This window comes from Tachyglossus aculeatus, chromosome 4, assembly GCF_015852505.1.
Source record: "Tachyglossus aculeatus isolate mTacAcu1 chromosome 4, mTacAcu1.pri, whole genome shotgun sequence".
Classification (NCBI taxonomy): domain Eukaryota; kingdom Metazoa; phylum Chordata; class Mammalia; order Monotremata; family Tachyglossidae; genus Tachyglossus; species Tachyglossus aculeatus.
The window spans coordinates 107,233,187-107,253,189 of NC_052069.1; the positions used below are offsets into that span (position 1 = coordinate 107,233,187).

At 44.0% G+C, this 20,003-nt stretch overlaps 1 protein-coding gene across 1 annotated transcript in view; it reads right to left on the reverse strand.

Annotated features, from left to right (window-relative positions):
• Positions 1–20,003, reverse strand: part of CCDC187 (coiled-coil domain containing 187) — a 100,995-nt gene that overhangs the window by 65,210 nt on the left and 15,782 nt on the right. The window contains 4 exon segments of the mRNA XM_038745666.1: positions 5,959–6,057; positions 8,370–8,474; positions 12,371–12,984; positions 17,650–17,761. Of these exon segments, the coding sequence (XP_038601594.1) occupies positions 5,959–6,057; positions 8,370–8,474; positions 12,371–12,984; positions 17,650–17,761 (930 nt within the window).

Below are 20,003 nucleotides of genomic sequence, written 5' to 3' on the forward strand. Positions count from 1 at the left end.
GTTTTGGAATGGCAGGTAGGCTGTCAAAGTTGAAAGGGTGGGAGAAAAATGCTGTTGGGAAACCCGGGCTTGAGATAGGCCCTTCATCTGCTACAGTCTAACCAGGTTAGCAAGTTTACTTAAAATGTAAATCCAAAGTCATTCAAAATGGCTGAGACTTTCAGCTCAAGAAGGTGTCCTCTGGGTCTAGACCGCGAATGACTCAAAAGTCAATTCAGCAGCTTTCCCAAGTACTATTTTTTGGAATGGTTAAAAAAATATTTTGAATTTCTGGGAGTCCAAATTGTAAAAAGGTCAGTATCGCCTTTCAGTTTCCCAATTTACTGCCCTATAACTGTTGCAGTGAGAACTGTGTAGTCAGTTTCTGGAAGCAACCAAAACAACAGAAGGAATTAACCACAAATCAGCCACATTTACCTTTCAATCCAAAGAGTCTCAAAAGATTTATCAATCTGTACCAAGATTTTTCAGTCTTATTTTACCCTCCATTATAACATGAGCCAGTTTTGATGCTTAATTCCCTCCTCAAATCCCTCATTTTCCCCGTCACCCCATCTCTTGCCCCTACTGACCTGCACCCATTCGTTTTGTTTTGTTGTCTGTCTCCCCCTTATAGACTGTGAGCCCGTTGTTGGGTAGGGACCGTCTCTATGTGTTGCTGAATTGCTTAGTACAGTGCTCTGCACATAGTAAGCACTCAATAAATATGATTGAATGAATGAATACAATTGAAACCATCAAGTGTGATCTCTCTGAAATATCCCCTGCTCCTCTCGAGTCCCTCCCTTCTCCTGCCCCCTCTCCAACTCTCCCTTCTTTCCCAGCATTATCTCAAGAGGAAATCTCCTGACTCTTCTCAAAATCTACCTCCTCCACTTGCATCTCCTACCTCATTCCTTGGCACTTTACCCGAAACTTGCCCCCTCTTTTCTTCCCTCCCCAACCACCATTGTCAAGCTTTCACTCTACAAAGGCTTCTTCTCCAATGCGTTCTTCCCCACTACTTTTAAACATGCTAATGTCTCTCCTATCCTAAAAGCCACTTCCTTGACCCCATGGTTCCCTCCAGATGTTGTCTCATCTCCCTCCCATCATTCCTCTCAACTCTTTGAGTGAGTTGTCTACAACCACTGCCTCCACTTCCACTCCACCAATTCTCTCCTTGAGCCCCTCCTCTCTAGCTTCCCTCCCCATCACTCCACAGAAACTGCCCTCTCAAAGGTCACCAATGATCTTCTTGCCAAATCCAATGGCCTCCATTCCAATCTAATCATCCTTGACCTCTCAGCTGCCTCTCAGCTGTCAAACAGCGTGGCCCACCCCCTTTTCCTGAAAACATTATCTAACCTTGGCATCACTGATACTGACCTTTCCTTGTTCTCCTATCTCTTTGGCCATTCCTCCTCATTCTCATTTTCAGGCTCCTCTACCTCCCACTCTCTTATTATGGGAGTCCATCAGGGCTCAGTTCTGGATCCCCTTCTATTCTCCATATAAACCCACTCCTTTGGAAAATTTATTTGATCCCACAGCTTCAACTACCATCTCTGAACAGTTGATTCCCAAATCTAGCTCTCTAATCCTGACTTCTCTCCTTCTCTGAAGTCTAGCATTTCCACCTACCTACAGGGCATCTCTACCTGGATGTCCTACTGAGAAGATGTCCTTGGATGTCCTAGAGAAGCAGCATGGCTCAGTGGAAAGAGCCCAAGCTTTGGAGTCAGAAGTCATGGGTTCAAATCCCGGCTCTGCCAATTGTCAGCTGTGTGACTTTGGGCAAGTCACTTAACTTCACTGTGCCTCAGTTACCTTATCTGTAAAATGAGGATTAAGACTGTGAGCCCCCTTTGGGACAACCTGATCACCTTGTAACCTCCCCAGCACTTAGAACAGTGCTTTGCACATAGTAAGTGCTTAATGCCATTATTATTGTTATTATTATTACTATTCTTATTATTATTACTAACACCTCAGACTTAACGTGTCCAAAGCAGAACTCCTCATCTTCCCACCCATATTCTGTCCTCCGGTTGTCTCTCCCATAACTGTAGACATCACTAGCCTCCCTCACTTACAAGCCCATAACCTTGGTGTTATCCTTGACTCATCTTTCTCATTTAATCCACATATCCAGTTCCCAAATCCTCTCGGATCTACCTTCAAAACATCGCTAAAATCTGCCCTTTCCTCTCCATCCATACTGCTACTATGCCGATCCAAGTACTTATCCTATCTCGCCTTGACTACTGCAACAGCCTCTTTGCTGACCTCTCTGCTTCCTGTTTCTCAGATTTCAGACCTCCCTTGATTTCAGATTCACACCAATCCTATATGTAGAGATCTCCTGGGATAAGGTGACAAGATTAAAGGCCTCTCCAGTGGGGAAAAAGACAAGGTCTGGAGGGTCATAGAGAGGAGCAAAGGAAGGAGGAAAGGGAAGACAGAAGGCAGCTCAGCTTAGTGGTAAAAGCACAGGCTTGGGAGTCAAAGGATGTGGGTTCTAATCCCGGCTCCACCACTTGTTTGCTATGTGACCCTGGGCAAGCCACTTTACTTCTCTCTGCCTCATTTACCTCATCTGAAAATGGGGATTAAGACTGTAAGCCCCACATGGGACATCCTGATTACCTTGTATCTACCCCAGTGCTCAATCAATCAATCGTGTTTATTGAGCGCTTACTGTGTGCAGAGCACTGTACTAAGTGCTTGGGAAGTACAAGCTGGCAACATATAGAGACAGTACCTACCCAACAGTGGGCTCACAGTCTAGAAGGGGGAGACAGAGAGCAAAACCAAACATACTAACAAAATAAAATAAATAGAATAGATAGGTACAAGTAAAATAGAGTAATAAATATGTACAAACATATATACATATATACAGGTGCTGTGGGGAAGGGAAGGAGGTAAGATGGGGGGATGGAGGGGGGACGAGGGGGAGAGGAAGGAAGGGGCTCAGTCTGGGAAGGCTTAGAACACAGAGTAAGCACTTAAACATTATTATTATTATTAGAGACGGGTGATTAAGCCAGCCTACAGTATTCCTACCACTGCCCTCTGCAGGGGCAGGTTCCCCAGCGCTGTTGAAAATAAAAATAATAATAATAGTTATGCTACTCATTAAGTGCTTACTATATGCCAGGCACTGTTCTAAATGCTGGGGTAGATACAAGGTAATTGGGTTGGACACAGTCCCTGTCCCACATAGGGCTCACAGTCTTAATCCCTATGTTCTGGATGAGGAAACTGAGGCAAAGAGAAGTGAAAGGATTTGCCCAAGGTCAGACAGCAGACAAGTGGCAGAGCCAGAATTAGGACCAAGGTCCTTCTGACTCCCAAGCCCATGCTCTACCCACTAAGCCACGCTGCTTCCCAACACTGCTACTGCCACCCGGGCGGAAGCAGCAGAGGTGAGGGTGATGGTGATGGGTAAGTCTGAACTGGACTTTCCCAAGTCTATCCCAGGGAGCCCATTCTAGCAGTGCCAGAATATTCCATGGCACTGTTGGCTACCTGCTGCTGGCTGCCACCACAAGGGAGGGAGGAATGGAGAGAGATAGAGAAGCAGGGGGTGGTGGTGGCAGAGGTCACTGGTAAGCTTTTCCTCTAGTTTTCTGCTTCCCTGCTTCCCCACTGTGGCCACTCTGACCAGAAGAGGACTATTAATGGGCCTCACCCAAGGCCTTTGAGGTGGAGTGCCAGAACCCTAAAGAGGGTGACCATTCTGCCCAAATTGAGATGCCAGGTCACTTCTTTCAGAACCACCCTATCAATCAATCAATCGTATTTATTGAGCGCTTACTGTGTGCAGAGCACTGTACTAAGCGCTTGGGAAGTACAAGTTGGCAACATATAGAGACAGTCCCTACCCAACAGTGGGCTCACAGTCTAAAAGGGGAGACAGAGAACAAAACCAAACATACAACAAAATAAAATAAATAGAATAGATATGTACAGGTAAAATAAATAAATAAATAAATAGAGTAATAAATATGTACAAACATATATACATATATACAGGTGCTGTGGTGAAGGGAAGGAGGTGAGATGGGGGATGGAAAGGGGGACAAGGGGGAGAGGAAGGAAGGGGCTCAGTCTGGGAAGGCCTCCTGGAGGAGGTGAACTCTCAGTAGGGCCTTGTAGTAGCACCCTAGAGAGCTGGAGTCAAATACTGACCTTAAGGAAACCTTAACAGCTCTGATATCTCCTGGTCAATTTCCCTCTAAGACCAACCAATACAGTTGCCCTTGTTAGGGGCCAGCCATCACATATAAAATAATATTTATCCTAAATCCTGTCCCTCCCATGTCTGGTGTTCAATTGGGTCGAAAATGCATCCTTCATCTGACAGAATCAGAGGTCTACTCGATTGACCCTGAGAACTAATTAAAGTCAGAATGAAGCCTCCTGGCAATAATTGGCAAAAACCATGGGGTTTTCACTAAGTTTAGGATTAACATTAAATCTAATACCCGAGACAATCCACCTTTAGTTCTGAAATTACAATAGCTGGTAGCTATTTTTTCATAGTTTCCCTGGAGGATTGTCCTAAAGCTATCAAATAAGTAAATGAATCATACTGGGCACTTTTTTTCCCCAACTGAGCAGTTTAATTTCAATTTATTTTTAAGAGAATTTTAATCTATGAAAATGTAATCTATGAATCTATGTTTAATCTATGAAATCTCCAGTGTGCTATGTCAAAGTTATGGAACAGGCTTAATCTACTATAAAAGACGCAAAGCTAAACGAAATAATCTTAAATTATATATTCTGCTCCATTTTTGCTCTGCACGGACAGATGAATATTTTACAACTATTGTGATTTAATTTTTTGTTAACTACAGCAAATTTATAATTCATCAAATTCCCAAGCACTGTGGCTCTGACCTCTGACCTCCAATTCATCTCTTTTTAGACCTGCTCTGACTTCATCACTGACAGAAACTAATGGCCAATAAAGACACTGTGACACTGGCAGTTACAATGATGAATGTTTCACATGGCATGATCTTGTGACCTAGTCTCAGAGGAAGAGCAAGCCATTTTTCAAGTTATCCATTAAAACAAAAAAGGGGCAGGGGAGGGAAGGAGAGAAATGATTTTATATTTTGTGCATTTTAAATAGTCCTCCCCACACCCCAACAATATGTTCAAAGCATAGTATTTCATGAAGATGTCACATTTTCAGTGGATTTAATACACATGAAGAAATGACTACCGAGTTAACTTTTTCCTCTAAAGCTTTAAACAGTTACCATGTTCACAAAAAACAAATAAAAGAAAAAAAACACATTCCTTTTAGTGCTCTAAGGACTAAAAATTCCATTAGAGACATGAGGATTAACATTATAATAATAATAGTGATCATAATAACTATGATATTCAAATGCATACTATGTGTCAAACACTGTTCTAAACGTTGGGACAGACATAAGCTAATCAGATCAGACAGTCCGTCCCACCCCATTTCTTCAAAACATGAGGTTACAACCATCATTTTAGGATCATTTACCCGAGACAGGCTAACCCCATGTATGAACGGGCTAAGAAAGCACATTCTAATGAAATACTGTAGTTATTATGTCCTTTTTTAGAAGACACACCTCCCTTCCCTTCAAGGCAATTTAGTATCGCCAACCCGTTTTATGGATGAAAAAAAACCCAGCTGGCTCAAAAGGATCTTCCGTGAGACGATCGCAGAACCCCAGTTCCACCTGGGGTAAAGGGGCTTCCTAATAGTAACAGATAGCTTACTGTTTCCTGATCGAATGGGACCATCTGTTCCAGTTTTACTAGGCTCCAGAAAAGCGGATAGCTTGGCTGAAGGTCACCCAGTAGGGCAGTGGGAAGCCTTCTGCTCTAATGGCTCCATCACACCCATTTGCCCATCCCAGACGTTAAATCCTCTCTACTGACACATTTACTCTTCGACCTCGAATCATTTTCAAAATTTACCTTGGTCTTTCAGGGTTCTTCCAGGGGCCGTTGACCTGGGTGACCCCTTCGTGTGGACAGCATGATGGCTTTTGACCGCTTTGATTTTTTCTCTTGGGCCTTTGACGGGGAAGAAAAGAGGAGAAGCTTGCGGTGGCACTTAAAGGAAAGTGGAGATTCTGGGTCTCTTTTCCATCTGCCACGATGCAACATTCCTAGGTGACAAGGGAGGCAGCAGCAGCCTTCCTTTCTGGACATCCACACAAAATAGACTCAGCTTTGGGTCCCTCATTCTATCTGGGCAGACTCCACCCTGGAGACTGGAGCGCTTAGTACCATGCTTTGCATATAGCAGGAGCTCAATAAACACGATTGAATGAATGAATGGAGCAAATCTGAGGATCAACCTGGGGGATGTTTATCGGTCTCAAATCAGGGAGTTTTAGTAATAATAACAATAATAATAATGATGATGATGATAACCACAATAATAATAATGGTATTTTTTTAGGTGCTCATTATGTACAAAGCACTGTACTTTGCACTGGGATAAACATAATGTAATCAGATTGGACAAAATTCCTTTCCCACACCAAACTCGCAGACTAAGGAGAAGGGAGAACGAATATTAAAAACCATTTTGCAGATGAGGAAACTGAGGAACAGAGAAGTTAAGTGACTTGCCCAGGATCACACGGCAGGCATGTGGCAGGGGCAGGATTAAAATGCAGGTAATAATAATAATGAAAATTAATAATTGTGGCATTTTTAAGTGCTTACTATGTGGCAGGCACTGTACTAAGCGCTGAAGTAGATACAAGATTCCTGGGTTGGAAACAGTCCCTGTCCCACATGGGGCTCACAGTCTCATTCCTCATTTTACAGATGAGGAAACTAAGACTCAGAAGTGAAGTGACTTGTCCAAGGTCACACAGCAGACAAGCGGCAGAGCTTGGATTAGAACTCAGGTCCTCTGACTCACACGCCCATGCTCTTTCCATCAGGCCATGCTGCTTCATTTATATTGGATTCCAGGTAGAATCTAATTTAAATGAAGATTCTGTTGTTCAATGGATGACTCGTTTTTCCACAATACTTCAGGCCTGTAAGGCCTATTCCTCTTTTGATATAAATGTGCATGACACTTCCATACAGATACACATTGTGATAGTAGGCTAGGCTCTTACATTCCCCGGAATTGCTTCACCATGTCACTCCATCTGGGCAGACAATGCCCCTCTCACTCTCGAAAAAAGGTTAACAAGGAGATTAAAATGCAGACACTTTAGAAAATATAAATGGACACAGCCAGTAAATTATGTGACTTATAGATTGAGATCACAGAATGAACAATAATTGCCAATGGTATTACGCTAATGGATCCTCCAGAATATCTACAGGTAGGGGAAAAATGGCTTGTAAATTGGTCAGATGTCACTGAGATCTTAAATGGAGCCATTAGAAATGGCCAACAGTGTTTAAGACTGAGAGGCTGCCTGATGGAAGGGGGGTGCAGCCCGCTGGCTATTTGGAGAGCAGATAATGACCAAGAGCACATTCAATCAGAGAAGAATGTAAAAGGGAAAAGCATCCGCCACCATCTTTGTCCATTTATAAAAGGCAAGGCAGGAGGGTTTCTTTTGTTAAAAAAATATCCTGGAAAAGGGAGAAAGATCCAGGGCACATTGAGGCCTACTTGAGGAATCAGGGCTGTGAATAGCATCTTGGTCTTTCAATGAGTGAATAACAGGGGTTATTTTTAGGGCTTCCTGACCCCATGGTAAGACCATACTGCTTTCCTCCCTCTCTCCCCACAAACTGCTTTTTCCTCCTGCTCTAACCTGCAAAACTGCCCTTCCCTTCCTACCTGTCTCTCTCCGGCACCTGCCCAAAGTGGCCTTTCCTCCTGCTCTCCCCTTCAAACTCCTTGAAATTCCAGTCTGCTAACACCAGCCCCGCTCTCCCTCCCTCTCATTTGGGGCTGGGACCTTTGTTTAAAAGTGCTCACCATCACAATTTATTAAAATCAACCAACTATATTTATAGAGCACTTGCTGTGTGCAGAGCACTGTACTAAACACTTGGGAGAGTATAGTACAACAGACACATTCCCTGCCCATGAGGAGCTCTCTTCCCATACTTGAAAATGTCTTTATATCAGATCATTTCACTGACATTCCTCCTCACCTCCTCCTTACAGAATCCCAATTTGGCCTTTGGTCTCGGTCACCCCTGCAGTACTTCTCACAAGGCTCCTCTGCCATGGTAAAGCCAGACGGATTCCAAAGTCTCAGAGACCCTGTTCATACCAGGCCTCTCTTTGCCCATTTTCCTTCCCTGAAGACCCTCCCCTTGTTCAGGCATCTTAGTTTGGGAAATTAAAGGGAAGAGATGACAGTACACAATGCTGCATCCTCAGGAGCCGTACCTACCTGCAGGTTGGTTTCTTGGCCCACAGATTCCATAGATGCCAACATTCCAGTTTTCCACTTCTCCTTCCACAGAGCACTTCGGCTTTAGTGTCACTGCACTGAAACCTAGAAGAGGGCCGATATAAAATCAATCAGTGGTATTTATTGAGTGTTTACTGTGGGAAGAGCACCGTACTAAGTGCTTGGGAAAGTATAGTACCTTTTGTAGTTCCCATCCCTGCCCTAGATTACATCCTTGCCCTGCCTAGAGCTTACAGTCAAGTAGGGGAGAGAGACATTAAAATAAGTTACAGATAGGATAGCAACAGAGTAGAAGGATATTTCCTTAAGTGCTATGGGGGTGGAGTATCTTGGCGCTTAGTAGGTATGGACTCAAATGCAAAGGCAATGCAGGGGGGAGTATCAGGTAAATACGACTGAATGAATGAGGTGAGAAGTTAGTCAGGGAAGGCTTCCTGAAGGAGATATTATGTTACTGCGTTGTTGAAGATGGAAAGAGTGGTGGTCTGTTGAGAGGCAGGTGTAGGGAGGAAAGGGAATGTGAAAGTCCTTGGGGCTTATTTAAAGGGATCCTTTTAAAGAAGCCCCCTTTATGAACCAGCTAAAAGAAAAGCAGCTCTCCTGTGGATGCTCCTGTGATGGTGAGTTCAGCAACTAATTTTAAAATGGGTCAGAAAAAACTGGGGGAACTACAAGGGTGTGAGCTAAATGATTATTTTTTAAGAGGAAGTATATGTGGAAGATGGAACAGTTCTATAAGATAATAGATCCCGATCCCTGGTAGGATTTTGATACCGATTTCAAAATCGGTATCAAATATCAGTGAGTCATGCTCGATAATCTCCGATCTTTTGACCCCATCCAATTTTCTCAAGTCATCATGTACCCTTTAACCACCATACCCAAACTACCTTCCCTTGATGACCAAACTGACTCCCTCACCACCCTCTCTACTAAACTCAACACACTAGCTCCCCTATCCCTTCATCAATCTCAAACCACTAACCCGCAGCCCTGGATTATCTTTAGAGTCCACCTCTTTTGCTCCAGTTCTTGAGTCATAGAGCACTGCTGGTGGAAATCTACATATCAGGCCATCTCGTCCACCTCAAGTTTAGTGCTTGACCCAGCCATTTGTCCCACGTGAGGCTCACAGTCTTAATCCCCATTTTACAGATGAGGTAACTGAGGCACAGAGAAGTTAGGTGACTTGCCCAAAGTCACGCAGCTGACAAGCGGCGGAGCCGGGTTTTGAACTCATGACCTCTGACTCCCAAGCCCATGCTCTTTCCACTGAGCCATGCTGCTTCAAGTATTTGTTAAGCACTTACTATATGCCAAGCACTATTCTAAGTGCTGAGGGTGATATAAGGTAATCAGATTGTCCCACAAGGGGCTCACAGTCTTAATCCCCATCTTACAGATGAGGTAACTGAGGCACAGAGAAGTTAAAGTCACACAGCTGACAAGTGGCAGAGCCGGGATTAGAACCCATGACCTTTGACTCCCAAGCCTGTGCTCTTTCCACTGAGCCACACTGCTTCTCTGTGCTGACTATCAGCATTCCCTCCCCACTTCCTCCCCACTTGGCCAAATTTGCAGCTACACATCTGGGCAACAGGAAGTGCTTAAAATAAACTCCAAATAAACTTCAGGGACAGGGACAAGCTCATGTGCTTGAGAGAGAGAAGAGTTCAAATCAGCCCCGCCCCCAGCCCGCAAGCACTCATTACACTACTAAAAGTAGCAAAGGGGTGAGGAGGAAGGGAGAGGGTAATCAGTCACAGGATCTAATAAGTCCAGCCTTGGTCCTAACTCCCGGGTTTCTAGTCCAACTGACCAGGACCTGGGATCCAGGACTTCATAATCAGAAAAAGAAGTGATTCAATCCTTCTCTTACCATCATCAATGGTATTTACTGAGGACTTACTGAGTGCAGTGCATTGTACTAAGGACTTGGGAGAGCACGATACCAAAGAGTTGGTAGATGTTTTCTGCCCACAGTGAGCTTACAGCCTAGAGGGACTCTCCCATCCATCCATCCTGGTAATTCAAAACCCACATATTCTATTCTATCATCATTTTCTATCTTATCATAACCTATTCCACCTTGATTACTGTATCAGCCTCCTTACTGACCTCCCTATCTTCTGTCTCTTCCCACTCCAGTCCATATTTCACTCTGCTGCCTGGATCATTTTTCTACAAAAAGGTTCAGTCCATGGTTCCCCACTCCCCAAGAACCTCCAGTGTTGCCCATCCACCTCTAAATCAAACAGAAACTTCTTACCATCACCTTTTAAGTGCTTAATCACTTGTCCCCTCCTACCTTACCTCACTGCTCTCCTACTACAGAGAAGAAGAAGCAGCACACGGAATAGTGGAAAGAGCCTGGGCTTGGGAGCCAGAGGTCACGGGTTCTAATCCTGGCTCCACCACTTGTCAGTTGTGTGACTTTGGGCAAGTCATTTAACTTCTCTGTGACTCAGTTCCCTCATCTGTAAAATGGGGATGAACACTGTGAGTCCCACGTGGGACAACCTGATCACCTTGTATTCCCCCCAGCACCTAGAACAGTACTTTGCACATAGTAAGCGCTTAACAAATGCACTGACCTCTCACTTACATCTTGTCTCTGGCCTAGAATGCCCTCCCTCTTCGTATTTGACAGAAATTACTCTCTCCACCTTCAAAACCTTATTAAAGACACATCTCTTCCAAGAGGGCTTCTCTAAGCCCTCATTTCCTCTTTTCCCAATCCCTGCTGGGTCACCCTGACTTGCTCCCTTGATTCACCACCCCCAATCCCACAACACTAATGTACATATCCATAAATGATTTATTTATATCACTGTCTCCCCCTCTAGACTGTAAGCTCCAGCGCTTAGAACATTGCTCAATGCTTAGAACAGGGCTTGGCACAGAGTAAGCACTTAACAAATACCATCATCATTATTATTACAAGTAGGGCATGTGTCTACTAACTCTGTTATACCCTCACAGGCACTTTTGGTACAGCACTCTGCACGCAGTAAGCACTCAATCAATAAGATTGTTTGATTCAGCCTGTCACCAAATCCTGTCATTTCTACCTTCAAAACCATACAATCTGCCCTTTTCTCTCCATCCAAACAGTTACCTCGCTGATCCAGGTACATCCCACCTTGACTACTGCATCAGCTCCCTCGCTGACCTCCCTGTCTCCTGCACCTCCCCACACCAGCTCTTACTTCACTCTTGCTATCCAGATTATTTTTCTAAAAAGCCATTCAGTCCACATCTCCCCATTCCTCAAGCATTCCAGTGGTTGCCCATCCAAACTCTTAAATAGAAACCTCCATACCACAGGCTTTAAAGCATTCAATCAGCTTGCCCTTATCCTATCTTACCTCTTTGATTTCCTATTACCACCCAGCCCTTACACTTCACTTCTCTAAAGCCAACCTAACTGCTGTGCCTCAGTCTCATCCATCTCACCACTGACCCCTTTTCCATACCCTGTCTTTGGCCTGCAACTCCTTCCCTCTTCATATTCAACAGACTTTCACTCTCCCCATTTTCAAAGCCCTACTAAAATTCTAGATTGTAAGCTCACTGTGGGCAAGGAACTTATCTACCCTCACCCCCCCCCAACCCCCGCCACACACACAGTAAGTGCTCAATAAATACAATTATCTCCTCCAAGACATCTTCCCCAACTAAGCCCTTATTTCCCCTATTTGATCTCCTTTCTGTGTCACCTATACATTTTGAGCTACACCTTTTAAGCATTTGATATTCACCCCACCTTCAGCCCTACAACACTTTGGTACATATATGTACAACCATTTGTCTCCCCCTCTGTACTGTAAGCTCCTGTGGGCAAGGAATGTGTCTTCCAACTCTGTTGTGCAGTACTCTCCCAATCGCTAAATACAGCACTCAATGAATACCATTCATTGATTGACCAATTATTGGCCAACTGTGCCCGCCAGCAGACTCCTCAACTAAGAAATACTGACCTCTGTAAACTGGGGGTGGTGGAGCAAATGCCACTTTTCGAACCTTCTTCTTCAGCGTCTGCTTCCCAGGTGATCTTCCAGTAAGGCAGGAGGGAGACGGGTTTGGGGCCCATGGGAGATTTGGGCCTTGATGCTTCTGTGCTTGGATCTTTTCTTTCAGTTTTTCCAGCCTATAGTCAGGAGAGGGTTCTCTCAGGCTTCCCAGAAAACACTTGCTTGGACTCTTCCTGGAAAACCCCAGAGTCTGGGGTGATCTGTCCTTCCAAGGTCCACAAGGAGAGCTTGGAGGTGGGCTGGACCCTTCTGGGGACCGAAGAGTATGTACCGCAGAGCCCAAGCCTTCTGTGGCTGGCTGGCTCCTCCATTTTATCTGGGTGGCGTCACTCAGCAGCTGCATATTTCTTACTGGCCTGATGGTCTTCTGCATTGAATAAGCTCCAGACTCAGCCAAACCCTCTCCCACCATTGCTTTGCGCAGGCTTCGCTTCAAGGAGCTCGGCTCCGGGATGTCCTGGACCACAGTGGATCTGGGAGAAATACTTTCTGCATAATGGTTTTCGAGAGACTCCATCTCTCTCGGCCAGGAATAGGTAGTACTACTGGTTCTGTCTTCCCTTGTTAAAAACCAAGAAAACAACTATTCAAGGCCAAGAAAAAAATCATTAATATCACTATTATTATTATTATTGTATTTATTAAGCACTTACTATGTGCCAAGCATTGTTTTAAGCGATAAGGCAAATGCAAGTTAATCAGGTTGGACACTGTCTCTGCCCCACTTGGAGCTCACATTCTAAGTAAGAGGGAACCCCATGTGGGACGGGGACTGTGCTCAACCCAATTTGCTTGTACCCACCTCAGCACCTAGAACAGTGTCTACCATAAAGTAAGCGCTTAACAAATGCCCCAATCAATCATTATTATTATTATTATTATAGCCCCACTTTATAGTTGAAGAAACTGAGGCACAGAGACATTAAGATACTTGCTGGCTTTTTTCCCCCCACTGTTTTTTCCCCACTAAATGATGTCTTACAATGGCCACCTGAGGAAGGCAAATATATATTTAGTCTATCACTGCCTTTCAAGCAATAGCATTAGGCCGGAAGCCACTATTTAGTAAAGAAACACACTTCCTGTTCTTCAGGATGCTAAGCCAAACTCATATACTGTACACACTGCCACAAAGAACAACAGACGGCAGTAGTCCAACTGGATCCTAGAAGTCTTTTAAAAGCTGGACCAACAAAGTTCAGGCCTTCAAGAACCATGCCAGGAGGGAGCACAGATCAACAGGCTCTTTGAAAGTGAACTCTGCCCAACCTAAATCACCCTTATTGGCAGGACTAAATAGTTGACAGAAGGAACTTTAAGAAATCAATTAGCAGGCAGGCTCAGGGACCCCGAACCCTAATGATTCAATCAATTAGAAATGCTTATTTTTAAGGAAGCAAGATATTGAGAGTTTATAGGTCATGTCCTACCACACTAAGGCTGATCAAAGGTTTCTGCTGTTCATCTTGAGGAGCAGCCGTATTGTCTGAGCCCACTAGATCTGTCTCCCACACCAGGCAGGAAGCTCCTTAAGGACACAAATTGTGTCTACCAACTTAATTGTATTCTCCCAAATGTTTAGTATGTTCTGCTCAATAAATACCATTGATTGATACAGTATTTCCCATGGACAAGACCCCGTGCTAGCCACTTGTGTACAGACAAGAGAGGTAAGAGCACTTATAGTCAGTGTTCTGCATACAGTAAGTGCTAAATACCATTGATTGATGACCTGATAGAGTGAGTATTTTTAGTGTATCAAGTCCTAGCAAAGGGCTTGGGAACAGACAAAAGCAGGGACAGTGCTCTGCATATAGAAAACACTCAATAAATCCACTGATTGATTAAAACAGCCTAAGTTCTTGGGAGACTTACAGTCTAATGGGGTAGAAAAGTAACTCTAAGGAAACACTACTGATTGATTGAAAACCAGGCCCAGATTGTCAAATACACAATAGGTAAAAGAGGAAGATCTGATATACAAATGGTTTTAAAAAATGGTAAGCAGTTAAATAGGTAACCAAATAAATAAGATATACAAACCAGGACTAAGGGATGTAATTCATTTATTCATTCAAGTGTATTTATTGAGCACTTACTGTGTGCAGAGCAATTCAATTCAGCAACAAATAGCGACAATCCCTGCCCAGAACAGGCTCACAGTCTTACCAAGAAGGTGGAGATGAGTCAGGGAATGGCTCTTAGAAGAGGTGCCTTTTTAAAAAAAAAAAAAATTAAGACTGTGAAGGGGATAAAAGACATAATTTGGCAGATTTGAGAGGGAGGGATTTCTCTGCAAGGGGAAAGTAATGAGAAATATGTTGGTAATGGAAGAGGGAGGGGCCAGGAACAGGTAGGAGTTAAAATTGGGAAGAGCAAAGACTGAGAGCTGGGGTGTAGCAAAGAGAATGAGCTGGAGTATAGCAGGAGAAGAGAGTCAGGAATAGTAAAAATTATGAATAATAATAATAATAGTGGTATTTGTTATGTGCTATGTATTAAGCACTGTACTAAGCATTATGGTTGATACAAAATCATCAGGTTGAATACAGACTCTGTCCACATGGGGCTTGCAGACTAAGTAGGAGTGAATAGGATTTGATCCCCATTTTACAGATGAGGAAACTCTCAGGTGCTTAATACACTGCTCAATATTTGATAGGTGCTCAATAAATACCACTGATTGAGGGATCCATGGAGAAAGAGGGGAAGAAGGTCTTGCCCGCTTTGTCTATCTGAGGGAGATCACAGGTGCACCCAGTAAAGGAGAGTCCCTTTTTATGGTATTTGTTAAGCACTTACTATGGGCCAGACATTGTACAAGCACTGGGGTAGATAAAGGTAATCAGGTTGGACCCAATCCATGTCCCACAGGTGGCTCATAGTCTAAATCCCCATTTTACAGATGAAATAACTGAGGAGCAGAGAAGTTATTTGCCCAAGGTCACACAGCAAATAATTGTCAGTCAGGATTAGGGAATGTGCCTGTTTTTTGTTGTATTTTACTCTCTCAAGCATTTAGTGCAGGGCTCTGTACACAGTAAGCACTCAATAAATAGGATTAAATGAATGAACAAACGCAGGTCCTCTGACTCTTAGGCCCATGCTCTTTCCACTAGGCCATGCTGCTTCTGGGTAAGAGGGAGATGGACAGTCGTAAAGTTAATAGTAGTTTCATTTATGGAAAATGAAATTTGTAGCCATTAGTGGTTTAGGAAGGGGAAAGTGATATGCTCCAACATTGTTTTAAAATAACGATCTGTGCAGGGTGTGAGGGGGTGAAAGTGGAAGGAGCATGGGCCTGGGATTCGGAGGACTTGGTTCCAATCCTGGCTCTGCCACTTATCTGCTGTGTGACTTGAGGCAAATCAATTCACTTAGAGAAGCAGGGTGGCTCAGTGGAAAGAGCACGGGCTTTGGAGTCAGAGGTCATGGGTTCAAATCCCATCTCCGCCAACTGTCAGCTGCGTGACTTTGGGGAAGTCACTTCACTTCTCTGTGCCTCAGTTACCTCATCTGTAAAATGGGGATTAAGACTGTGAGCCCCCCATGGGACAATCTGATCACCTTGTAACCGCCCAATGCCTAGAACACTGCTTTGCACATAGTAAGTGCTTAATAAATGCCATTATTACTATTATTATTATTCACTTCTTTGTGCCTCAGGTACCTCGTCTATAAAATGGGTATTAAGACAGTGAGTGCCACATGAGGTACGGACTGTGTCTAACCAGCTTAGCTTCTACCTACCTTAGCATTTAGTACAGTGCCTGGCACAGAGTAAGCACTTAAATACCCTTTAAAAACAAAAACACAACAGGGTAATACCTCACTCAATTATTATCCGCAAGGGTCAAACACATGCAGGGGGAAGAGAAAGAAAGTTTCTTAAAAGGCACAGAGAAGTGAAGTGACTTGCCCAAGGTCACACAGCAAACAAGTGGAGGAGTAGGGATTGGAACCCGGGTCCTTCTTACTACCGGGCCTTTCCCCCTTCCTCTCAGCTTTTAAGAGCCATTGCAGTGCCAGGTGGATTTATAACGATGTGGGGAAAGATTTGGGGAAAGGAACACCTAGGATGCAAGGTCAACGATGAAAACGTTTCTGAACCGTCCGTACATTACCAGCTGGCAGTGTTCTCTGTGAATTACTCGAAGTATTCAACAGAGAATGTGTAGTGATGGAATTTATTAAGCTTTTCTTCTGTAGCAAAACACTGTGCTAAGAGCTGGGGTAGATACCAGATAATAATTTGTTATGGGGAAGGAATGTGTCAGCTAATTCTTAGTATTGTACTCTCCCAAGTGCTTAGTATAGTGTTCAGCGCACAGTAAGTGCTCGATAAAAACCACTGATTGATTAGTAAGATCAGACACAATCCCCATTCTTGCAGGGTTCACAGTCTAAGACCCAGGGACAGCAGGTGTTTTTGTCCCCTAATCCCAGACCCATCACTTGCCTTCTGGGAGATGTAGGCTAAATCACAACTTCTCTGTGCCTCTGTTTCCTCGTCTCTAAAATAGGGATTAAATACCTCTTCTCCTTCTTCCTTAGACTGTGAGTCCATGTCAGGTAGGGACTGTGTTTGACCTGATTATCTTGCATCTACCCCAGCGCTTCATACAGTGCACAATAGTAATCACTTAAATACCACTATTATTATTATTAGGATACTGGAGCACAGAAAGGTTAAATGACTTGCCCAAGGTCATAGAGTAGGCCAATAGCAGAGCTGGGAGTAGAGCCTAGGCTTCTAGATTACTAGCCCCATGCTCTTTCCCCAGGCCAAATACTTCTGCCAAAAAAAATAAAAACAACCAACTACCCTTTCCAAAATCAATGAAGAGTATTTATTGAGTGTTTCCTGTATGAAGAGCACTGTACTAAGCACTTGAGAGAGTATAATACAGAGTTGATGGACACAATCCATGCCCACAATGAGTTTACAGTCTAGATAGGTAAAACATCCCCTCAGGGATCCCAACTGGCCCAAGCGGGAACACGGGAAGGAAACTGAAGGAAACTGTTTCAGTTCCCCAAAGAGGAGAATTCCCTGCCCTTCATTCATTCAGTCATTGAGCGCTTACTCTGTGTAAAGCACTTTCCCCACCTCCAGATCCCACTCCCCATATTAAATGACTCCTTGCTCAAGTAGTAGCTGCTGAGGTTTCCTTCCGTACAGACCACATCCAAGCCAAGCACACTTGGACTGAAGCTGGTTTTACCTCCAAGACAGAAATTTTTTCTCAAATCTGTGGCCACCCAGGTCTGCCATCTCACAGACGATCCCTGGGGTTGCCGATCTCACAAAGACGTCATCATAACTTCTGTTGCTACCTGAGGGATAATAAATGAAGCTTAACTGAACCCATCCTCCTTGGGTGCTGTAAAAATATTTAAAGGTGGAGGCTGTTTCTCTTGACTGTGTCCTTTTGAGATGCTCAATAAGTCTTAAGAGCAGAAGATTCAGCCACCACCAGTCAGAACCCACCAGGCTCCTGCCTCCTGGATCAGTAGTAACAGTACACTCCCTCTCCGCCCCCACATCTATCCAAAATCCAGCTAAGACTCAGCAATTGTCAGTTCTGCTGCCCGTTTTTGTAGGAAAAAAAAGTTAAGGTTATTGAACCCCCTCAAGATCTGTCAGACTCAGCCCTCTGAGAACCCAGATTCTAATAGATGAACAGATGGACCCCAACATGCTGTAAAATATCTTGTTCCTTATCCCCCTTTATTTTCAACATTTAATCGAGCATCCCCAAGAAAATGTATGTACCGAACAAAGCACATCGGCCCTAACAAAAAAAATCTTTCCGAAAAGGAAAATATTTCCGAACCCCCAACCAGCTCTCAAGGCTGGGGAATTGGCTAAAAAGTAGGGCAGATTTTTAATCTCCATTCCCACTGTCTTTCTAGTTCCGTTCCCAAATGGAGGGGGGGAAAAAGGCCTTTATATGCAGAAGCGAAAGAAGCACAACATCAATTTCCTTGTAATAGATGGCAGCTATATGGCTCTTTTTTTTTCCATTAGCAGAAAAGCAGCCCTGGTATTAAGCTGTCTTCACCAGACATCTGCAGAGTACTAGTGCTCTAGAAAGAAATGGTATCAATAAATACAACGGAGCAGTCAGTTTAAACACTTTACTGTCAATAAAAGTAAAATTATGAAAACAAATACATGGGGAATGTGAAAATAAAACTAAATAAACAGCATTATCATCAAGTGAGTTATAGAGAAGTGAGTAAACTTCCTTTCCGCCTCCTCCCCGCTCTGGTTTCTCAGAGATGACTTCAAGGGACAAACTGCTGAATCGGCGGTTTGCTATTAACACTGTAAAGGTTTCCAGGCACCCACTGGTTAGAATTGTAGTATTAATGTCTGTCTCCCCCTTTAGACTGCAAGCTCACTGTGGTCAGGGAGCGTGTCTACTAGCTCTGTTGTACTGTACTCTCCCAAGCTCTTTATACAGTGTTCTGCACAAAATAAAGGCTCAGTAAATACCACTGATTGAAATGGACTCAACAAAGCAAACGAGCCATTCCGCCTCACTGAGCTCTCCAGAATGAACTTGTAAACTCCAGGTTCAAGACGATGACCCCAGAGGAGTCAAATCTTGCTTTGGAAGGCTCCACTGTACCTCATTTTTAAACTTCCTTGCCTCATTATTAAGCTGTCTTGCTGATCCAAAGACTGTTTCCCTTTCCCATAGCTCAGGGCAGGAAGATCATGGCTTGTGAGGATTCCCAGAGAGAAGCAAAGGGAACCTCCCTCACAAACCCCAAGTTTCCTCCAATAGGATGCTGGCTGGCTGAGGAGAGCACCTCAGGTAATAATAATAATAATAATAATAATAATAATGGCATTTTTTAAATGCTTACTACATGCAAAGCACTGTACTTTGTAGTGCTCTGCAAGGTGGTATCTGGCTATTGTTATTACATTATTATAATTGTGTTTGTTAAGCGCAAGCACTGTTTTACGTCCTGGGGTGAATACAAGTTAATCAGGTTGCACACTGTCCCTGTCCCACATGGGACATCCTCTAGACTGTAAACTCGTTGTGAGCAGGGAACATGTTTATCAACTCTGTTATATTGTACTCTCCCAAGCACTCAGTACAGACCTGCACACAGTTAGCGCTAAATAAATATGACTGATCGAGTCACAGTCTAGTAGGAAGGAGAACAGGTATTTAACCCCTCTTTACAGATAAAGAAGCTGAGGCACAGAGAAGTTGAATGACTTTCCCAAGGTCACACAGCAGGCAATTGGCGGAGCTGGGATCAGACCCCAGGTCCTGACTCCTAGGCCATGCTGGTTCTGTTTGGTTTTATAGTTCAAGCTCCTTTCTGCTCCCACAACTGCTCCTCAGTGCCTCCGCCACAGCCAAGTGAAAATCTGATCCTTGGGATGGCAGTCACGGGTAGCCCCAGCTTAGGGAGTGGCAATCAGGGTGCCCCTCAGCCTTCCTGTTCTGAGAAGTGAGGCCTTCTTGAGGTGGCTCCACCCTGACAATCTTGAGATTTGTTGGGCGCTGTGAGAGAACCCTGCCCTGCTGAAGGTCCCTGTGGTTACTGA